The following is a 19,561-nucleotide window of genomic DNA, read 5'->3' on the forward strand; positions in this document are numbered from 1 at the left end:
GTCTTATAGCAGTTCACATCTGTGGCAATACCACAATGTGCTCAACAGCATATCACAGTGTGAAATAGTAGAAACAAGTAGCTCATTTAAAGTGTTACTACGATCAACTGCAGCTGTCGACCAGATGCACACTTTTACACTGTTGGCTTTGATAGTTAAGACTTTACACTGTTATGTCATTTATTTCTATAATTTATTTTGCAATGTGAATGATACCTACAGCAGGAGAAGCTTTGTGTTTCCTCGTCTTGCTGTGGCATGTATCCAGGTCAAATACTGTTCATGTGAGCTACATGTTAGTGTCAGGTTACCAAACCAAAACATGTCTCTTTAGGCATTTCATGCTTTGTTTAAAGCATGTCAGATCATGTCCATTGAAGTACATTTTACATCCATGGCGCCATCACAGAGGCCTCCTTCTGTACCTGCTGAGTAATCAGAAACACAACGTAAGCACTAAAATAGACGGTCTCTGTTGTCAAAAAGGTGTTCCATTATATAAGTATGACTTTTTAAAGATTTATCTACAATACAATGCACGTTAATATTATTCTGTTATTAGGTATGCAATGATTAAGTGGAAAAAAAAGTTTTTTTAATTAAAACATTAACACTGTACATTAAAAAGTGTTACATTTCAACAGCTCCAAATGCATCCAAACAATGTACATACATCTTGAATTTGTATCTTAATGAGTAACCTAAAAAGAACTGCATGAATAACTGAAGCATCACATATGAACTGAATAAAAAATTAAAAAATCCTCTGCAACCCTGCAAAAGGTTAATCCAGTAAAGATAATGGTTGGATGGGTGGATGTTCAGACTGTATGTTTCATAAGAAAAGAAGGATAACATCTGTTTACCTTGTTTAGTTCAGGGAACAGTTCTTGAATGGCGATGTCCAACAGCACATATGTCAGCTGAGTAAGGCCAAAAGCAGGGAGGTGATGAAAAGCATTAATGGAATACTTCACCCACACAATGACCATTTGTAAATTTGTAAAGTCTTGATGAATTGAAGTAAATTGGTCCCACATTTAACAACAGCAAAACTATATCAAAACATTTGTTTACAAACTCTCACACAACTTTTGCGATCCATGTTTACAAACACATGCATATTTGCTAAAACCTTACAACTTAAAACACTTCCACAGAAAGAGTCCAATGCTTGCCCAGGCGTTGTAATAGTCTATGCGAGTCCCGACAAATCCAAAATGTTTAAATAATAAGGTTTTGGCAAAGATGCATGAGTGGTACTGGACACAGGAATTGAAAAATGAGACTTGGATTATACTGCTAAAGTTGTGAAAGTTTGTGAACAAATGTTTTGATATAGTTTTGATGTTAAGTGCGGCCGCCCATTTACTTTGTTTCTTTGATTCTTACATCATGGCATGCAAGGGAAAAAAAGCTTTCTTCAAGATTTCAAGGTAACACAGGTTGAGTAGTTGATAAACAAATGGTCTTTTGTGAGTTAGGTGTTCCTTTAACAGCAGTGATCTTTGAATAAAACAGCAGAACCATTATAAAACAATATTCAAATGCTAAATTGTATGAATTTTGATATTATAATTAAAATTATACAAAAACATTGAGAGGATTTGGGATTGTGGTTTGCCATATCCCATTTTAGAAGATACGCTTTCAAGCAGCGAAGTACAAACATGCTTGAAAACAAAGACTGTTTTATATATTGTGTGCGTTTGTGTTTGCGTGTACCTGTTTGTTAAGAACCGGCTGTTGTAGTCCATCAAAGAGAAGACGCACCCCTTCATATTTGGCCTCTTCTCCAATACATTTCCCCAGAAAGTCTAAAGATAAGTGGATTGTGAATTTGTTGTGAGTCCGCATGTTATCACATCTGCACATCTGTCTTGTAAGTGGAAATGTCAAAAGTGAATTGATCTGCAAATTACAAAAACACTGCCTTGAAGAACTGAATGATTACCAGGAATGTAGGTCATCATCTCCTCAAATGTCTTCTTGGCCCTCCTCTGCTTGTCCTGAGGCGAGCGGGGTAGACTGCTCTCACAGAAGACAGTGTCTAGAAGGGCAAATATTATGTAAATCATTTCACCTCATTAAATTAGCATGTTTGGGAAAAAAAAAAAAATCCCCCAACTTACCTCTTAGCAGGGTGATGAGCGAGACTAGCCGATGCTCCTGGACCACCTGGTTCAGTTTGTGCTGAAGGTAGTGATCTGTGTAGGCTTCCAGGGTGTTCTTGAACAGGATCCTTCCAGCCATCAACAGGTGGTGCAGCCAGTCGGGAATGTGGAAGACGACTCGGCCTGACAATCGTGAAGAAAAAGGATGGAGAGAGGAAGAAAGAGTGTGTGTCAGTGAGTAATGCGCTTTGCATCAGGGGTTCATTAACAGGGCAGCAATGTCTTTTTTAAAAATAATTGTTGATACAATGTATTCACTTTTTTATTCCTGGTGTTACTGTAAAACACTCATTTATTTTGTCTTGAACAGTGCTATAAAATATAGCAACAGCACCTTACAAACAAATAAATGACAAATAAAACCTCCGGGAGCAGTCACTTACCTACAAACATTAAGTAGTCATACAGCCCTTCAACAGTGATCATTTCCAGGAAGTAGTTCTGATTGTGTCTCTTCTCAGTCATCTCTGATCGGTTGGCGTTGTTTTTGAAGAGGTCGTTGAAGAGCTAGGGAAGTTTAGCATTTATATCAGACTGAAGCATATTTAAAACCATAAGATCACGATCCTAACTTCCTGTTTCAATAACTTTTTCGAATCTGAATGACAGACAAAACTCAGCTGAGGTAAATGTGTTTAGTTTTTTTAACAAAATATGATATTTTTTTCCATTTAAACCGAGTGCGTTAGGCTAATTGCGTTTATCCCTACATTTTGAGACACATTTATTCTTTTACAATCCAATAGATTCAGCCTCTGGTGTGTTTTCATATTGAATGGCCAAAATAGGTGGGATGCAGAGATGCCAGAGCAGATAAAAATGTTGTGAACAATTTTAAATAGAAACTATGCAATGCCAGGATTCTTTTCCTTACATAGTGTGAATATGATAGATACCATGTGCATAAAGCTCAAGTGGCAAGATGTCTCAAACTTAAACAACCACACTGGCTGTGAAGTTGAAATTCTATCTTAACCTCTTTAAGGTTCAGTTTCAGTCTTTTATTTGAAGACAGCTGGATGAATGGAATATATTTCAGAACTGAAAAATGTAATTATCATGACAACGCAGATGCAAACCATAACTGTGTTCTGAAAACTCTCTAGAACATTTACCTGTATAGCTCGATTGGTTTGTAGGTTTATAGACCAGAAAGTTGAGTATAAAGTCAAAGGAAGGAAGTTATAAAATTTGAATCTCCAACCTTTTTATCATTTTCCGAGGTGGGGCTCAGGATGGTGAGCTCAGGGCGGCTGGGTTTGGGTTTAGGAGATTCACAGGAGTTGAAGAAGGACTGGATGAAGGGCTCCAGATGCTGTCCTTTCTGACAGAGAAAGCACAGGATACAATCTGTATGAAATATAATGACAGTTTTCTGATGTATTTATCATATAGAAATGTTAAATGCACTGTTAAGGATCTAAAAAAATACACAAGTGACTGCTTAAATTTGCCGTGAAGGGAGACATTTGTATTGTAGAAAGGGGAGATAGAGAGAAATAAATTAGGCCACACACTCACACCAGTGGGAATGCATTTCTTACCTCTTTTATCAGTTTGCTGGGAACTGATTTAATGATTTTCCCTGTGAAACATAAATACTTTATCTCAGTGATGCATGGTTCTGTCACATTTTGCCTCAGTCTGAAACTCAAATATATTTCCACTGCAACCCAAGGTCGGGCTGTTCAAACACTTTCACTGTCTATTTGTCATGTTCTGCTGTCCAAACATAATCCATCTCACTGGTCTTTGTCACAGTCATACTGTACCCAGGTTCACATCAGGCAACATCTTGTCCAGGAACTGAGACTCCATACTATAAGGGGACAGGAAGTCGGCGAGGAGCTGACTGTTACTCAGCTCCGGGTGCTGCAGAAGTTTCTAAAAAGAAAACACATATAAATATACTCTGTTGTAGTTTGTGTTCTTCTTAAGAGGAACACCAGAGGACCTTAAATCAGTGCTGTGGCTTTTAAATATATGAAACATAAGAAGCAAAGTTGAGTGAGCAGGTAAACTACATAACTCAGGTTGCCGTGTGGACACATTAGGTCACAGATGTTTAACTCATTTTGTAAAAAAAACACACTGTAGTTTTTCAAGGACCATACACAGGGTTTTGTATGTTTTGAAGCCAATCATCAGAGTTTACATTATTGGCGAGCATTTCCAGAAAATAAAATAAGGTTTTTAATTAATTTCCAGTCTTTAAAGTAGCCTCTTCGGTCATTAATCTCAGCATTCTCTAAAAATCAACATGCAAAGACTTATTTTAAGGTACTCTAACGCAGTGAATTGCTTTACTGCTTTTAGCGATGCTACTGGCTTGACTTTAGGGATGGCAATGTCGGTCTGTCAGTCTCAACAACGATTGCCATTCAATTTTGTACAGAAATTTAAGTCCCCCTCAGGATGAATTGTAATTACTTTGGCAATCTGCCTTTCTTTATTGTCTAGAGCCACCATAAAGTCAAATTTTTAATTTTTCCAGTACTTTGGTTTATGACCAAATTGCTGCAGAAATAATGACATTCCCATCAGCCCATATGTGTTGTGCAAATTAGTATGCTAAAATGCTAAGATTATAAAACATTACCTGTTTAACATCAGCATGTTAGCATGCTTATGTTAGGATTTAGCTCGAAGCACAACTACACCTTAGTACAGCCACACAGAGCTGCTAGCATGGCTGTAAACTCTTGTTTTCTGCATAAATGTTTCACAGCCTAGTCTCAAATCTTATTAGAGGGTCCTTGAATGCACGGCTATAAAAAGTGGCCCACAACTAAGAGTCTGGACTGTGTTTTGTTAAAAGCTGCAGCTGCCCAGCCTAATGAAACAGAAAGATAATTTCTTCTCCATTTAGAACAAGGATTTAACCTGCCATGGTCCTGACATACAGTACCCTTTGTTCTTCACAATTTCATTATAATCCCTTTTAAAAGGTTATTTTCTGAAACTGGATATTGGGGTGTACTTGAAACAAATGCTCCAAAATTGAGTCTGTTCCAATTTAATCTTGATGTCTGGTCACTCAAGTGCTGCCTGTTACAGTCAGGTGCAGTGAGGGTAAAGATTTGTCTGGAGTACTGTGTGTTTGAGTGTGTGAGTACATATGTGTGTGTGTAATTGTGCACCCTCTGGGCCTGAGAAAAGTGTAATTGGAAAAATTACAGAAATGAAACAACACTTAGCCGTCACTGTTACTGTGATATTTCATACACAAAGTACTACAGCTGTGTGTTAGATAATCTTCATTTCTCTGCACTGGGACATTGCCTAATAGGAAGTTTGTTCTGGCTCATCTCCTGACCCATCAATCACTGTATGTATTGTCTATACATGTCTAATAAAATTCAGGAAGTCATAAGTGTCCTTCTCAGACATCTACCTGAAGGTACTCCTGGAACTCCTCTCGCTTCGATGTGAGGAACTCGTAATTCTTGGGACCGATGATTCTCTTTGAAGGCAACTGTGCGTCGGGAAATGAGCCTACAAAAATATGAAATAAATGAAAGAACTGAAAGATCAAGCTTCCTTTTACTTTGACTGGAAAATAACAGTTGAATGGTGTACAAAATGGAGTTCCTAAATTATGCAACAGGGCCATTAAACATACTTGACCTCTAAAACTAAGGTTCACATGGAGACAATGTTGCGTGAATCCTCTGGAATCTGTAAGACCATTTGGTGGGAAATTGTTTCCATATGACAATAAATGAAAAGGGGGATAGTGAACAGGCTCTCTAATGTGAACAGAAACCTTACCGTGAAACTCAGTGAGCTTTGATTCAAGGACATAGAACTCCAGATATCTTCTGTACACGGACCAGTGCTCAGTCTCATGCCCCACTGCAAAAAACACAAACAGGGAAAACAAACAGTAAGAATGATAAAATAGACAGGCAGTGAGAGGTAACTGCAGTCATTTATATTGTACTCTCATGTTTTGATTTTTGTAAAAAACTAAAATAAACAATTGAACAAGCTCGGTCTAAAGAAAACTAAATCTTGCCTACCATCCCTAAAGCTCACTGATTAACACGCCATTTGTTTAATACATAAAATAACCCCAAAAAAGTTTTCCTGATTATTTACAGATAAATATTTCAGCTACTTTATACATGTCTTTGAACAAGAAGTTACAGTACTATCACACGTTATTGGTCAAATACTTAATCTGAATGCAAAACCATATCGGACAGAAAAGGACACCACAGCTCACTCTAAAACATCATGCAGCAAATCAGAATGACCCCTCTCTGGTGGCAGTAAGGACGCTACTGTTAAGCCTCACCTGCCTTCCGGTCGTTGCGTTCTACATCGATGCAGAACACAGGAATCCTCTCCCTCTTCACATCGTCGTCATAGAAATCAATATACGGGATGGTGATGTTCCAGGCTGAGAGGTTTCGGGGGGTGCTCGGGGTGGAGGCTGCCTCCATTGGGGTGTCATCTTCAAGCACCATCATGGCTTCCTCCACCTTGAATGGAAGGAAGTGAGAAAGGTGAAGGTCAAGTAGAGTAAACGTCTTCAGAGGAAACAGTTCATGGTCAAAAAGGCTACTGCTATGTGTGACATACTGTGTACAATCTTAAGAGCAGTACTGGCTGGAGGGCTGACTTTTGAATTCTCGGAAATTCTTTTGTTAATTGTTTAATTTGCTCTGAATTGCAACTCCAGTGTGTTCATCCGTTTCTCCTTTGTAACTCATTTAAGATGCAGCGTACACCAATAAAGTTTAAGATGAAGGGGAAAAAACAAAAAAGGTAAGCTGAGACTCAGCCATAAATATAGGAAATGCAAAAGCAAACACAGCATATCCCGGCAGGAAGAGCAATTAAAGAAGCGTTTCCAGACATTCGGCTATCAGGTCCTGTGTTACTGCACAAGATATGGAAAAAGGTAATTATATCTGTACATGTGTTGGTTTTCCTATACATAATATGTGTATAACAGTTAGGCACTTTATATCCAGAAAAAGTCAGTAGGTCAGAACTGTGATAACAAAACACACTGGTTTCTCTCAAACAAAGCAGATGTTTAGCGAGTGTCATGAGTCTCATGTGTGTTTTCATGGGGAAATACTTGCCCCTTGAAAGTCACACAATCTGTTGTAAATTGAACATGCAAACTCACGCTGTGCAGACCAGCAACTGCATATAATGAAAAACCCTACTTTGGAGTATACTGTATGCTTCATGTATTTGATTGCGTGCAGAAAAAATATTTACTAGGCCACAAAGGTAATAACTTCTTGAAAGTACTACATACATTTAAGTTCAACTGGCTCTTTATGAGTGCACAATCACTTTCTGGAATCATGCAAATGTCTTGGGAATCCAGACAGCAGTGATCCAAGACTAACACCTCTGATAACATCGAAACTGAAAACTCATGGGAGGCATGTTTGGTGAACAGTTTGGCTTTCCATGCTTTACTCCACTACACCGCCAAGTGGTAACTTCTGTTATGGTGTTGAGCAGCTATACAGGGCCCATTGGTGGTCGTCAGAGTGCCATCTAGTGGGCCAAGGAGATACTGCTAAATGCTTAGATTTCAAAATGTACAAAGTTAGTTCTTTTATACCTAAATGTGCTCAGGAATTCACATAAATAAAAAAACATTGTTATGTTAAGCAGTTACGTTTGAATATCACCTCCCAATCACAACACATCCTTAGCTAGCCAACGTAGACACAAAATGGATTGTTTTTCAAAACACAAAAATGAGATGTTGGATAACCCTGTGCCACTTAAAGTTCCAAAACATGTGGTGAGGAAATCTAACCCTGAATACATTACAGTTTGATTCATTATGGCAGGCAGTGATGGGTGAGGGCAAACAGAATATTTATTTTGATCATTACAGGCGACAGTGGCATAACACATATTTAAAGCCAAGTTTTGTTTTTTCTTCTTTGTCGTGATTTTTAATTTTTTACTTAAGTTACAAACGGTTTAGAACCCCTGATGTAGAGGAGTGCTTTAGTTTGTTCAATTTTGCTTTTCCCTTTCTTTTTGAAATAACTTTTTTGTTTGCTTTAAAAGTTACATGAATCAAAAACATCTAAAAGAATGAGGAAAACACAGGAAAATTTGATTTGTGTTTAAATATAAACAATCATCATGTTAGCATTATAACAACAGCTTTAAATAATCTAAAAATTAGAGAATATTTTGAGATCAGCCTCACCATGTCGTCCTCTCCCTCCACCAGCCCATAGGATGGCAGCATGGCTCCCTCCATGGTTGTGCTCTTGAACACTCCTTTGATCTTACTGCCAATGCGGCTGATCCCAAAGGACTCGCCCCTCTTTGATGTGTTCCTGGAGGCCAAACAGGGGGGTTATTAAACAATGTGTAATGGAGGAGATGTGCATGGCTTCAGCAAAGCGCATGCAGCTTGAGAGAAGTGACAGGGAGGGAACAGAGCCGACAGGAGGCGAAGCATGGAGCATCAGTTAATGACTGTACAATGGGGAGAAAAAGCTAAGGAAGCCAAACCGACAGCCAAAATGTCACTTCACAGCCATCTCACAATGATATGCCTGGTTTGATGGTAAAGTGCTCAAAAGCAAACGCAGCACACCGCAGTGATTTCATAGTTTGACGGGGATCACAAATTTGAATGATCTCAAAATATATTGTATGATCAGCTTCCAGTCAACCAGAGAAGGCACAGAACATCACAGGTGCTGTGTGTGAGTGTCTGTTAGAATAAGTGAAATAAAAATCCCCATATGACACATGGTGATATACACAATACATAAAAAACTGAAAATTGAAAAGTCACTGCATTGTCTAAACCAACAGACGAGTTTTCAGCCTAAACAACACAACACAGTTGGAGGAAGGACACGTGGCAAATAAAAACAGGATTCCATGCATCGGTCCTGCCATGCAGGCGTCTGGCTGGGACTGGGGGTCACGAAGGGGAAGGTGGACAGCATTACATCACACTGAGCGACCCGTGACACACAGATGGACCCCGACTTACTTGGGTGATGAGTGGCGGTGGGATAGCGAGCCGTATGGGAAAGTTGTGAACGTGGGCTGGGCATGGAGGGAGTTAAAGGATGCAGGTGAAGAGCTGCCAGAGGCGGTGAACAGTGAGGACGGGGACTCAGGGCTCCAGTCCCAGGAACTATAAGCAGAACAAGGTCATGTCCTCACGGGCAAGTGGAGGGAGAGGACCGTGGATCATACAAGGGCAGGCAGTATGGTGGTTACAGAATCAGATAGGACATACAGTCAGGGACACAGCACGATGGTAGCAATACATATATGGAGTAACAGGCGGACAGACGGGCAGAGTGGAAGGGGGGTTACTGAATTGCAGACATGAAAGGAGTTGAGGCTCGAATATGAATGGAGTGCCAGTGAGAGCCATTATCTCTTATCTCAGCTGTTTTATTCAAGAGGCATAATTCATGCTGCTTTGAAAACTGCCTTCATAAAAAGATTGCTTTCTTAACCAGGAGAGAAACTAAAACATAAAATCAACCAACATCCCTCCTGAAGTTCATCAGATGTTTAATTCTGTCATTTTGGAATCAAGCAAACCTAAGTTTGAAAAAAAAGGAGCAAGAAAATCTTATTTATAATTTTATATTGCATGTGTTCAGCAGCAACACTCTTGATTAGCTACATTAAAATAGGATAAATGATGACTCATGCTATGATTAACATGATTAGCTGATTACAGTCACTTTTCTCAATCTTCTCTCTTTTGCTCTAACAGCACAGGCACCAAATAAAACCCATATTTATGGGTGACATTAGATTAGCAATAAAATTATATATCATTATCATATTATCGTCTCGTGCTGAATGAACGGAGGCCCTGATAGCACTGGGCCCAGAGCACAGTGCAACGACTTTGTTAAAAAGGCAGCATGTTTCTCAGTAGACCAGTCAGGCAAGAATGAAGTGTCGTTTGTATCTTGCGTGCAGCAGCACCGCTCAGCCAGCCACTGTTTTGATCAGCACACTGATGCCTTATACTCACCGAATGTCATCCAAACTGAGGCTATTTCTGGAACAATATGCACAAGGAGTTAGTGGCAGGGCCTCGTGGCCACAAACACACCGCATCCCGTGATAGAAACATGACAGTTGTACCCTGGGCTCAGGTCACTTCACTTCATATCCAAGTTTTCATTCTACTGTAAAGTTATTGTGGATTTACAGTGTTTTTTATGGCTGTATTAAGGCAAAACTTTAGAGTGAATTCCGATTTATATTTGATGAAGCTGGCACATACTATAACCTGCCTTCACACTGCAAAGGCTAATGGGATACAGAGAGTTGTGAACATTAAAAAAAAAGTTTGATAAATCATCAGTGAAATCCAGACAGATAAAAGGAACTTGGGTTGGATGTGTGGGTGACAACACAGAAATCAATTTCCTACTTTTAAAGATAATCTACCAGTGAGGCACTCAAAATGAATGTGTACTGTATGTTAAATTCTAACTGATTAATATAAATACTGGTAAACATTATGGTTAAGCTTATATTATTGTTAAACAAAAACACAAATATTGGTAAAGTGAAAACCTACCTGCTCATCCTGGAATTCCTGGCAGGGGACTCTGCCCCTCTGAGAAGTTGGCGGAAGTACTGGAAAATTACAAAGAGACAATAAAGGTATGTTAATTTCAGGTCACAGCATTATGCAAATTCTGCAACAGTATGAACAACATTAAAGAAAAATACTGATGTATGAATCAAGTGACCTCTTTATGCCTAAATAACAATCATGACTGCACTGTTTATTTTTGGAGCAGGAAAAGGAGTGGCAACAGCATATCAAATAATATTATTATTTTCCAGATACGCTTTTCATACAAGGCAGTGGCCTGCTGTGGACAATGACCGAGCACCGGTCCACCAGCTGTATTCAATGAAACAGCCTCTGAGGGGTGAAATTCGGCTTGGCAGCTTGGCATAATGCCAGTGTCGGCTCATTGGCCAGTTGTGCGTCTGGTAATGATGACGCGGCCGACAGTGGTTGGTGGCTGAGAGATCGGAAGAGGAGAGCGCAATAGAATGAGTAAATTCCAAATCAACCCTTTTTTTTCATAAATCTGACGCGAACAAAATACAAATGGTAGAGGATAATAACACTCTACCTGCATTTTGAAAGGACTGTAATTAGAAATCAGGAGCATGACAGACAGATGGAACACAGATATGAAAGAGGGGATTCATTAATTGGGTTGAGCCTCAGGCATATGTTGTCAAGCTGGGTGGCACTGGGTTGAGTGATTTATTTGGTGGTGTAGACGCTAACCTCATCACTGTGACAGAACATGGGAGTGAAAACATTCTCCAGGAGGGACAGGACGTGCTCATAGGCTTCGAACAAACACCTCATGGTCTGCAGTTTCACCACCTCTGCATACGGGCCCTCTGCAACTGGGAATTTCAACATAAAAAAACACATACATGTTTATCGCATACACACTCGTTCAAGTAGGTAATTATATGTTCTTCCTTGAGAAATTGTAATTTCCGTGAATGACATACTATTGCGTATTTCTTCCACAATGAAGGGGTCGAAGCGGATCTTGTCAACGCTCTCATCCAAACAGTACGTCTCATAGATCTTCTTCACCTCCTCATGAAGCATCATCTTCTCTGTGTCAGACAGCTCGGGGCACAGTATCCTGTCGTTGAACTCCTCTGAGAAGTTAAAAGAGTCAAACGTCTCAGCCGACAGAAGGACCTTTAAGAATGCATCACTGTGGTATGACTAAAAAAAAATGTAATGTATCCCTGAGTGTCAGGATTTTGGACAGTCTTTAGTGAGTTTTGCTGATGCTTTCAGACTGACAGAGGTGAGAGAAGAGTTAGAGTAGGGGTGCATCATTTAGATTTGTGATGGTTGACATTACAATTACTACACATTTCATGTAATTAAACCAAAAAAGGAAAAACAGGACAATTACTTTACCCAAGTTATATCAATTATGAAGACATGAAGAGCGTTTAGCATTCAACTCTTAGAATTTAAATCCTGGATTTCAACTTATGTTTGTCTCTGTGGTGGTGGCTTGACTCATAGCTAGGTTACTCAAAGCATGTAAGTGCAGCCAATGTATCTTTTGAAACCATCTGAAAGGTTCGGGACACGCTTACCGACTGCGAGACAGAACTGGAGCACATGAACAGCCCCTTCTTGCTTCAGGAAGTTCATAAAACGGAAGAGAAGGTCTTGCTGTTCTCTGATTTCCTTCAACTCCAACTTCAGCACCTGGTGAGAGAGAAGAGTAGTGAAAGAGAGAACAGAAATTACAGTCATTCCAACTTCTTGTTTAGCTCTGTGGGACCTGATATACCAGGCTAAAACACACTCACAGTCTGCATACTGTGATGACACTATCAGATTATAAAATACAGTATTTAGTGGCTTGTTGGGGAAGTCGGTATTTATATGTTTTGATTTGAGGAAACACTCACAGACTGCTTTTTGCTGCGAATATCAGAGTACTTTTGCAGGAAAGGAACCAACGTTGATGTGGGCTCTGTGGCTTCTTCAGGCTAGGGGGACAAAAAGTATATCGCAAACATGTTTATCTAATTCACCCATGAATTACACACACACGCTGCAGCAATATGTTTTAATACGCATAATGTAACTGGAACTGCATCTGCAAATAAGGTCACAATTCAACATCTACTTACAGGGGCGTTCTCGATGAATATCAAAAGTAAATGATTCACTGTGTCCTGAAATTTAAAAAAAAAAAGCAGCCAGTTAGTTCACAAAATGTAGAAAACTGCAAGTACTTGTGATGTTCTGAAAAAGACAATCTTTGTGCCGCCATGTGTGTGCTCATGGTAAATAATGTGAGCTGACATGCTTACTGAATGCAAATCAAATATATAGTCTTTGACTGACAAACTGCATCAGCAGAGGGTTTCAAGTCACAACAGTTTTGGATTCAGAAAATCTGCCCTTAAATGTGTCTACACTCACAGGATCAGCCAAGTAGTCCATTGAAGGAAGGAAGACAGAACCAGCCAGTACTTCTCTTATCAGGAGAGTAAGAGATCTGAGAGAAGCGAAGAGATAAGGCAGCAGGAAATAAGAAGATGAGAGAGAGTAAAGACTGATCTCTATTTACTTTTATATAGTGTCAGTGCTGTCAGACTCTCTCTTTGGGGGACAATTATGTACATCAATGCTGTGATGTTTAGTGCTGCACTTTGACAAATATACATATATATATATATATATATATATATATATGGAGGCACTGTTTTTGTTGTCAAAGCACTGAGTTACCTGCAGTCTGCAGCCTTGGGTGGCAGAATGTAGGGGAAGAGCATCTCAGTCAGCTTCCTGAGGTAGAGGAGCTCATCTCTGCGACTGCGAAGGGCTACATGGAGGTCAGGACCATATTCCTCCAGGGCAGCTTGTTGAAGATACTCTGCGTTCTTCACTACAGAGGTGAGAGGTTTATTGTTTGCTTTTTATAATGACGACAAAGAAAAGACTCAATGGGTGATGCATGTGAGCAATACCTTTCTGTCTTGCTTTGCTTATTATTTCAATGTGCTTCATGGAAACTTTAAGAAGCTTTTGTGTGATGAGGGATGCCACTTCCACCTGAGCGGGGAGAGATTTGATTAAAAAGAATGAATGTTCAGTCAATCAGCATCATGCACGGAGATTTGAACTCCATGCAGTCAAATTCGTCACCTTCTGGGTTCGGCGGACCAAGACAGCTGCAAAGAAGCGCAAAGTCACTCTGAGCTCATCAACAAAAGCTTCATCATCCGTGATGTCTCTGAAAAGAAACACTGCACTGTCACATTTATCACGACATTTAACACATGACAGCAGCTCACTTTAGATTCTGACATGATAACAATACAGAAAATGGCTTACCTATACCAAGGATACACAAAGTTTTCCAGAACCAGCTCCAGAATCTTAAAAAAAATAATTAAACAGTACAGAACTATGAGATTATTTGGTCTATTTATCTTAAAATAACTTTAAAAATATGTTTAATCCATGTATGCATTACCTCTGAAAGAGAAGCATCCACCTTAGAAGGAACTTTCAGGTCAAGCCATGGTTGATAGTTTTCCAGTAATAAAGTGGGTCTATCAGTTATTGGAAAAACAAAAATATTACAGTATTACACTAAGAGAAAATCATTAGAATACTTTCTGACCACTAGAGGGAAGTGTAACATCTTCCATACCTTGATGATAAATAACAGTGTATTATTTAACACATTGAATGCATTTTGGCAGACCCAATACAATAGATGCAGAATTATATAAAGAGTATCTTCAATTAATTCTACTTTTTATTTTAATGTCTGTTTCCAAATTAATTACTGACTTGATTTTTATCCTGTCCTTTACCGGAACAAGATTATTATATTCCTTTATTGATCCCCATGGGGAAATTGCAGCAGCTCAACTACACAGACACAGACAATAAATACACATACTATACAACAAAATAAAGATAGAACAAAAATAAGAAAAAAATAAAAATGTACAGTATATCCACATGGGGGGGGGGGGGGGGCTGGTCAGCATGTTGACAGACTGTGGTCTCCGCTGTTGTTGTACAGTCTGATGGCAGTGGGCACAGATGAGCGTCTGAAGCGCTCCGTCCTGCTCTTTGGCAGAATGAGCTGATGGCTGAATGAGCTGCCCAGCTGCCACAGTTCCTCATGGAGAGGGTGAGAGGGATTGTCCAGGATGGCTCCGAGTTTGGCCTTCATCCTCCTCTCACCCACTGACTCCAGACTGTCCAGCTCCAGACCCACCACAGAGCTGGCTTTCCTCACCAGCTTATTAAGTTTGTCGGCATCTCCAGTCCTGATGCCACCACCCCAGCACGCTACAGCGAAGAAGAGGGCGCTGGCTACCACAGACTGGTAGAAGAAGAGGGCGCTGGCTACCACAGACTGGTAGAAGAAGAGGGCGCTGGCTACCACAGACTGGTAGAATGCCTTGAGCAGTTTATTGCACACATTGAAGGACCTCAGCCTCCTCAGGAAGAACAGCCTGCTCTGTCCTTTCCTGTAGAGGGCATCAGTGTTGTGTGTCCAGTCCAGTTTATTGTTTATCTGCACCCCAAGGTACTTGTAGGAGTCAACCCTCTCCACTTCCCCTCCCTGAATGAAAATAGGGACAGGGGGGGCTTCTGTTCCTCTGGTAGTCCACCACAAGCTCCTTGGTCTTGCTGATGTTGAGCTTCAGGTGGTTGTTGCTGCACCATGTGATGAAGCTCTCAATCAGTCCTCTGTACTCCTCCTCGTTGTCCCTGGTGATACATCCAACAATGGAGGAGTCATCGGAAAACTTTTGGAGGTGGCAGGAACCAGAGTTGAAGCGGAAGTCCGAGGTGTAGAGAGTGAAGAGGAACGGTGCCAGTACAGTTCCTCGGGGTGTGCCGGTGTTGCTGATCACAGACTCAGAGACACAGCCGTCCACCCTGACGTACTGTGGCCGGCCTGTGAGGTAGTCTGTGATCCAGGAAGTGGTGTCGGGGTGCAGGTTCATCTCCAGCAGCTTCTCTCTCAGTAGGGAGAGCTGGATGGTGTTGAAAGCACTGGAGAAGTCAAAGAACATGACTCTCACAGTGCTTCCCAGCTTCTCCAGGTGAGAGAGGGCCTTGTGCGTCAGGTAGATGATGGAGTCCTCCACCCCGATGTGTGGCAGATAGGCAAACTGTAGTGGGTCCAGGAAAGCTGTAAGCTGGGTCCTCAGGTGCCGCAGAACCAGTCTCTCCAGGGTCTTCATGACGTGTGATGTCAGGGCCACAGGTCTGTAGTCATTAAGACCGCTGGGACGACTCTTCTTCGGCACCGGGACAATGCAGGACGTCTTCCAGATTGTGGGCACCTTCTTCAACCTCAGGGAGAGATTGAAGAGGTGCCTGAGAGGAGCTGCCAGCTGTCCAGCACACACTTTCAGCAACCTAGGGCTGATGTCATCAGGTCCTATGGGTGAATGATATGTAATATACTACTGACTGTAAGTCGCTTTGGATAAAAGCATCTGCTAAATGACTGTAATGTAATGTAATGTAATCCTCTGGTCCTAACAGTCTGCTGAGAGAGGGGGAGGTGTAGATGGAAGGGGGAGCAGAGACTCCAGCAGAGGTGTGAATGATATGCAGTAGCATAACTGTAGAAAAGTCACAGGGATTAACCAGGTCCATGGAGTGCCCTCTAAGTCCTCTTGTGTACATTTGCATTAAGAGTTTACCTTCTTGGCATGTTTACACAAGGGATAAGGTCATAATACAACACACTGCAGCCACTTCCTCGTCTACCACTGAAAAACAACATAACCAGATTTCTCACCTGTGCCTTTTGCATTTGATTTTTCCACAAACAGCACAGCTGTGGCCCAGTGGAAACAGCTCCTGTTGGTATAACTGCAAAAGAAAGTTAACATACTGTGGACTTACTGTGGTATGCTATACGTGTACTATTATACTAGAATAATACTAATACTACTGCCTTAATCATGGGTCATTTTGTGTCAGATCATTTTAATGTCAATTGATATCCAAAATGTCTTCAAAAACCACTATAAACCTTACATGTATTATTTAAAAAGCATCAAAAGACACAACAATGATGTTTTCAAATTGTTATGAGGACTGCTGCGACATTACATTTTGTCAATATCAGATTACGCTATTCAGCAGTTCTTGCTTTAAGGGAGTACCTTTGTTTTTGGTTTGATGGAGACCAAGACATTGGGCAGCAGAGACTCAGGTCCCAAAGAGCAGTAGAAGGTGACGACTCCGGCCAGAAAGGACCAAAACACCATCATAATGTGTATATATCTGTCAAAACAGAAGTAAAAAAAACAACATCTTAGGATATAAAAGGAATAGATGTCATATATGAAGGTGCATTAATGAGAGTAACAACTACTGTTCAGGCCTCCTTGCCTGTTTAAAAGCACGGTGGTCAGCAGCAGGACCAGCAGCAGAAAGCAGAAGACTGGATACTGTCGACCCAGCTCTCTGAACCGGTCCAGCTTCACCCTGCGTCTCATTTTCTGCAGACAAGCCCTGATGCATCCCATCTTCCTCGCTTTGGGGGAGCCTGTTCACATTTATCCTATTGCATATTGCTGCAAAAATCAAGAAGACATCATGTAAACAACAGCGTCACAGTTCAAAACCGTTTTTATGTATCGACTGCAGCACTTACTGTAAGTGTACGGTGGATGTTAAGGGCCAGTTTTCATTGTAGTCCAGTAGCGACACCATCGTGAATTTGCAGAATAAAATGCGCAGGTTGCCTGTTTTATAGGCTCAACGTCGGAGAGGAGAGGTGCAGCACACAGCTGTAAACCACTGCAGGGTTACAGGTAATCACGCAGCAGCAGGCTGTGCATAGAAAAATGCCGATACTGGACTCATGGCTTCATTTATGTCCATTGAGGGAGAACAGGAGCTGCCCGGCCTGTCAGACGCGTGATGTCACAGACGAGAAGTCACGTTGTGAGCCTCAAAACGCGTCAATTAAAGAGACGAGACCGAGCTGGGAGAGGCTGTTTAGCACCTTTAAGATTTCATTGTATTTTAAAGTGCGCTATATAAATAAAATCCATTATTATTATAATAATATCTTATCTATAATATAATTCTAAATAATATAATTCTATCTTTATTTTGTTGTTTCTATCTTTATTTTGTTGTATAGTATGTGTATTTATTGTTTAGTTGTATAGTATGTGTGTTAGTTGTATAGTATGTGTATTTATTGTCTGTGTAGTTGTATAGTATGTGTATTTATTGTCTGTGTCTGTGTAGTTGTATAGTATTGTATTTATTGTCTGTGTAGTTAGTTGTATAGTATGTGTATTTATTGTGTAGTTGTATGTGTATTTATTGTCTGTGTAGTTGTATAGTATGTGTATTTATTGTCTGTGTAGTTGTATAGTATGTGTATTTATTTCTGTTGTTGTTTGTGTCTGTGTAGTTGTATAGTATGTGTATTTATTGTCTGTGTAGTTGTATAGTATGTGTATTTATTGTCTGTGTCTGTGTAGTTGTATAGTATGTGTATTTATTGTATGTGTATTTATGTGTAGTTGTATAGTATAGTTGTATAGTATGTGTATTTATTGTCTGTGTAGTTGTATAGTATGTGTATTTATTGTCTGTGTAGTTGTATAGTATGTGTATTTATAGTTGTATAGTATGTGTATTTATTGTCTGTGTAGTTGTATAGTATGTGTATTTATTGTCTGTGTAGTTGTATAGTATGTGTATTTATTGTCTGTGTAGTTGTATAGTATGTGTATTTATTGTCTGTGTAGTTGTATAGTATGTGTATTTATTGTCTGTGTAGTTGTATAGTATGTGTATTTATTGTCTGTGTAGTTGTATAGTATGTGTATTTATTGTCTGTGTAGTTGTATAGTATGTGTATTTATTGTCTGTGTAGTTGTATAGTATGTGTATTTATTGTCTGTGTAGTTGTATAGTATGTGTATTTATTGTCTGTGTAGTTGTATAGTATGTGTATTTATTGTCTGTGTAGTTGTATAGTATGTGTATTTATTGTCTGTGTAGTTGTATAGTATGTGTATTTATTGTCTGTGTAGTTGTATAGTTGTATAGTATGTGTATTTATTGTTTATTGTCTGTGTAGTTGTATAGTATGTGTATTTATTGTCTGTGTCTGTATAGTTGTATTTATTGTATGTGTATAGTTGTATATTGTATGTGTAGTATGTGTATTTTTATAGTATGTGTATTTATTGTCTGTGTAGTTGTATAGTATGTGTATTTATTGTCTGTGTAGTTGTATAGTATGTGTATTTATTGTCTGTGTAGTTGTATAGTATGTGTATTTATTGTCTGTGTAGTTGTATAGTATGTGTATTTATTGTCTGTAGTTGTATAGTATGTGTATTTATTGTCTGTGTAGTTGTATAGTATGTGTATTTATTGTCTTGTAGTTGTATAGTATGTGTATTTATTGTCTGTGTAGTTGTATAGTAGTATGTGTAGTTTTATTGTCTGTGTAGTTGTATAGTATGTGTATTTATTGTCTGTGTAGTTGTATAGTATGTGTATTTATTGTCTGTGTAGTTGTATAGTATGTGTATTTATTGTCTGTGTAGTTGTATAGTATGTGTATTTATTGTCTGTGTAGTTGTATAGTATGTGTATTTATTGTCTGTGTAGTTGTATAGTATGTGTATTTATTGTCTGTGTAGTTGTATAGTATGTGTATTTATTGTCTGTGTAGTTGTATAGTATGTGTATTTATTGTCTGTGTGTGTAGTTGTATTTATTGTATGTGTAGTTTTAGTATGTGTATTTATTGTCTGTGTAGTTGTATAGTATGTGTATTTATTGTCTGTATTTA

At 39.5% G+C, this 19,561-nt stretch overlaps 1 protein-coding gene across 3 annotated transcripts; it reads right to left on the bottom strand.

Annotated features, from left to right (window-relative positions):
* Positions 1-8: 8 nt before the first annotated feature.
* LOC129103015 (sorting nexin-14-like) lies at positions 9-17,015 on the bottom strand. Of its 3 annotated transcripts, XM_054613257.1 has the most exons (29): positions 16,896-17,015; positions 16,526-16,599; positions 14,222-14,300; positions 14,080-14,123; positions 13,891-13,978; positions 13,713-13,797; positions 13,474-13,630; positions 13,165-13,240; positions 12,870-12,914; positions 12,645-12,725; positions 12,324-12,438; positions 11,712-11,867; positions 11,476-11,600; positions 10,744-10,802; positions 10,189-10,215; positions 9,178-9,324; positions 8,374-8,506; positions 6,475-6,661; positions 5,946-6,029; positions 5,569-5,669; positions 3,947-4,058; positions 3,719-3,759; positions 3,379-3,498; positions 2,558-2,681; positions 2,133-2,297; positions 1,955-2,050; positions 1,726-1,817; positions 867-923; positions 9-428 (listed from the first exon to the last, which is right to left on the bottom strand). In XM_054613257.1, exons 1-29 carry the CDS (start codon positions 17,001-17,003, stop codon positions 387-389), a joined length of 2,820 nt encoding a protein of 939 aa, XP_054469232.1. In that variant the 5' UTR covers positions 17,004-17,015; the 3' UTR covers positions 9-386. The 3 variants fall into 3 exon arrangements, with proteins under 3 accessions (XP_054469232.1, XP_054469234.1, XP_054469233.1); XM_054613259.1 differs by lacking the exon at positions 9,178-9,324 and having other exon boundaries at positions 9-425; positions 16,526-16,620; XM_054613258.1 differs by lacking the exons at positions 9,178-9,324; positions 10,189-10,215 and having other exon boundaries at positions 9-425; positions 16,526-16,620.
* Positions 17,016-19,561: the final 2,546 nt, after the last annotated feature.

Source organism: Anoplopoma fimbria, chromosome 15 (assembly GCF_027596085.1).
Source record: "Anoplopoma fimbria isolate UVic2021 breed Golden Eagle Sablefish chromosome 15, Afim_UVic_2022, whole genome shotgun sequence".
Taxonomy (NCBI): domain Eukaryota; kingdom Metazoa; phylum Chordata; class Actinopteri; order Perciformes; family Anoplopomatidae; genus Anoplopoma; species Anoplopoma fimbria.

What these genes read in the sequence shown, in the direction of transcription:
- LOC129103015 (XM_054613257.1), bottom strand. Translation starts at nt 17,003, where the DNA reads ATGATGGTGTTTTGGTCCTTTCTGGCCGGAGTCGTCACCTTCTACTGC. An exon ending in TTTGTGTATCCTTGGTATAG is followed by an intron (nt 13,979 to 14,079) that starts GTAAGCCATTTT and finishes GTTTCTTTTCAG; the next exon opens with AGACATCACGGATGATGAAG. An exon ending in CCCAAGGCTGCAGACTGCAG is followed by an intron (nt 13,241 to 13,473) that starts GTAACTCAGTGC and finishes CGCTTCTCTCAG; the next exon opens with ATCTCTTACTCTCCTGATAA.